Below are 2,333 nucleotides of genomic sequence, written 5' to 3'. Positions count from 1 at the left end.
AAAGAAAGAAAGAAAGAAAGAAAGAAAGAAAGAAAGAAAGAAAGAAAGAAAGAAAGAAAGAAAGAAAGAAAGAAAGAAAGGAAAATGGGCAGGCAAGATGGCTCAGCCAGTAAAAGCATTTGACTTCAAGTTTAACAATTAGAATTCAATTTCTGGGACCCACCCATATGTGTGTGTGTGTGTGTGTGTGTGTGTGTGTGTGTGTGTGTGTGTGTGTGTGTGTGTATGAAAAACCTGTCTCTAAAACAAACCAAATAACAACAAAGGGGTGTTGGCGACGTGTCTTGCTTGTGAAACTGGCCCCCTGACACCTGTCTGTCTTTAGGGTCTGGTAGAGTGAAGGTGTGCTGGGATTGCAGTGGGAATGACCCTTCTGTACCCCAGGTGGCTTCCAGAGTCATCCCGCTGGCTCCTCCTTCACGGCAAGGCCCAGCAAGCTGTGCAGAACCTTCGGAAGGTGGCCATGATGAATGGCAGGAAGGCGGAAGGAGAGAGGCTGACTACAGAAGTGAGCAGGGTGTGGCTGGAGGGCTGGGCTGGGTTTTTGTGGTACTGACAGGGGAGGCAGGTGTGGTAGAGGTTTACCTAGCGCTGAAGGATGGATGGGTGCACCCCAGGAACTCACTGGCCAGCCAGCCTAGCTGGAGTAATAAACTCCAGCTTCAGTGACCAAACCTCACCATCAGGCACGGTGGTGTAAGCCTGCAGCCCTAGCAATAAGGAGGCAGAGGCAAGTCGATCTCTGAGTTCGAAACCAGCCTGGTCTACAAAGGGAGTTCCAGGACAGCTAGGGTTACATAGAGAAACACTGTGTCAGAAAAGAAAGAAAGAAAGAAAGAAAGAAAGAAAGAAAGAAAGAAAGAAAGAAAGAAAGAAAGAAAGAAAGAAAGACACAGAAGAGTGATTATCAACATTTGTCTCCACACGTCCACCTCCCAAATGTGAGTGCACACATGTACACACACACATACACACAGACACACCCACACACCACAGGAGGAGGAAGAAGAAGAGGAGAAAGAGGAAAAAGAAAAAAAAGGGGGTTACTGGGGCCAGCAAGCTCACTGGCCTAAGCACTTGCTGCCAAGCCTCATGACCAGGGTTCAATCCTCAGTACCCACACAATGGAAGGAGGGAACTGACTCCTAAAAGTTGTCCTCTGCCCTCCACATACACACTGAGGCACACGCATGCTCACACACAAATAAATAAGTGTAACACAAAACTGTAAGAAAGAAAAAGAGACGTGGAGGTTAAGAGAGGCCAGGTAGTTTGCCCATGAGGACGTAGTGGGTCTGTGTTGGAGACAGAAACCAGGCCGTGCTAGCCCAGGCTGTGCCAGCCCAGCGCTCTGACAGCTTCCCTCCAGCCTGGCTGTTTCTAGCCACTATCTGACACTGTGGTGAAGTTACTGGGAGCTGAGTGACAGTCTCTGATTCGATGCCACTGAACTTCAGGGCTGTTGAGATGCACCTTGCAGCCTCCACTGCATCACAAAATCATGCAACAGTCTCTGAGGGCCTTAGGGAAGCAGAGGATATGGCCAGTTGTCCTGGCAACAAACACACGGAAGCACCATTGTCTATGGATACAGAGTCCAATGAGGAAAATGCCCTCCCAGAACTCTCAATGCCCCTGATCAACATTCTTCTCCCAGGTGGTGAGTTCCTACATCCAGGATGAGTTTTCAAGTGTCCGCACCTCCAACTCCATCTTGGACCTCTTCAGAACCCCCGCCATCAGAAGGGTCACATGCTGTCTCATGGGGGTCTGGTAGGTGATGGCTCATCCCTTTGACCTGAGGTGGGGACATGCTTTCTGCTCTCATTAGCAAACGTTGTCCTGAATTAGTCCTAATGCATATGGATTCAGTCTTATGTCACTTCCTTTCAGCACCCAGCCCTTAGGGCTGGGGAAATGGCTCAGCACTTGCTCTGCAAGTACAAGAGCCTGACGTCAAATCACGGAACCTGTGTAAACAAGCTGACTGTGGCCTGCTATGCGTGTAACTCTAGCCTTGGTCAAATGGACCTTCAGGTTCCGATTCAAAGGAATAAAAGGCATTGAAAGATAGAGAAAGATGCCTGATGCCCTCCTCACATGGGTAAGCACAGCAGCACAGATGGTACAGATGTGCTCACACACACACACATACACACACACACACACATACACACACACACACACATACATACACCAACACACACACACCAACACACACACACCCCAACACACACACACACATACATACACCAACACACACACACCAACGCGCACACACACACACCAACGCACGCACACACACACACCAACGCGCACACACACACACACAC

At 49.2% G+C, this 2,333-nt stretch overlaps 1 protein-coding gene across 1 annotated transcript in view; it reads left to right on the top strand.

Moving 5' to 3' along the window:
• Positions 1-2,333, top strand: part of Slc22a20p — a 15,697-nt gene that overhangs the window by 3,424 nt on the left and 9,940 nt on the right. Inside the window, exons 5-6 of the mRNA XM_021217958.1 lie at positions 385-508; positions 1,658-1,773. Of these exons, the coding sequence (XP_021073617.1) occupies positions 385-508; positions 1,658-1,773 (240 nt within the window). The remainder of the gene's footprint in view (positions 1-384; positions 509-1,657; positions 1,774-2,333) is intronic.

This window comes from Mus pahari, chromosome 1, assembly GCF_900095145.1.
Source record: "Mus pahari chromosome 1, PAHARI_EIJ_v1.1, whole genome shotgun sequence".
Lineage (NCBI taxonomy): Eukaryota > Metazoa > Chordata > Mammalia > Rodentia > Muridae > Mus > Mus pahari.
The sequence above is the reverse complement of the archived record's forward strand: the minus strand, read 5'-3'. Positions and strand labels throughout refer to the sequence as shown.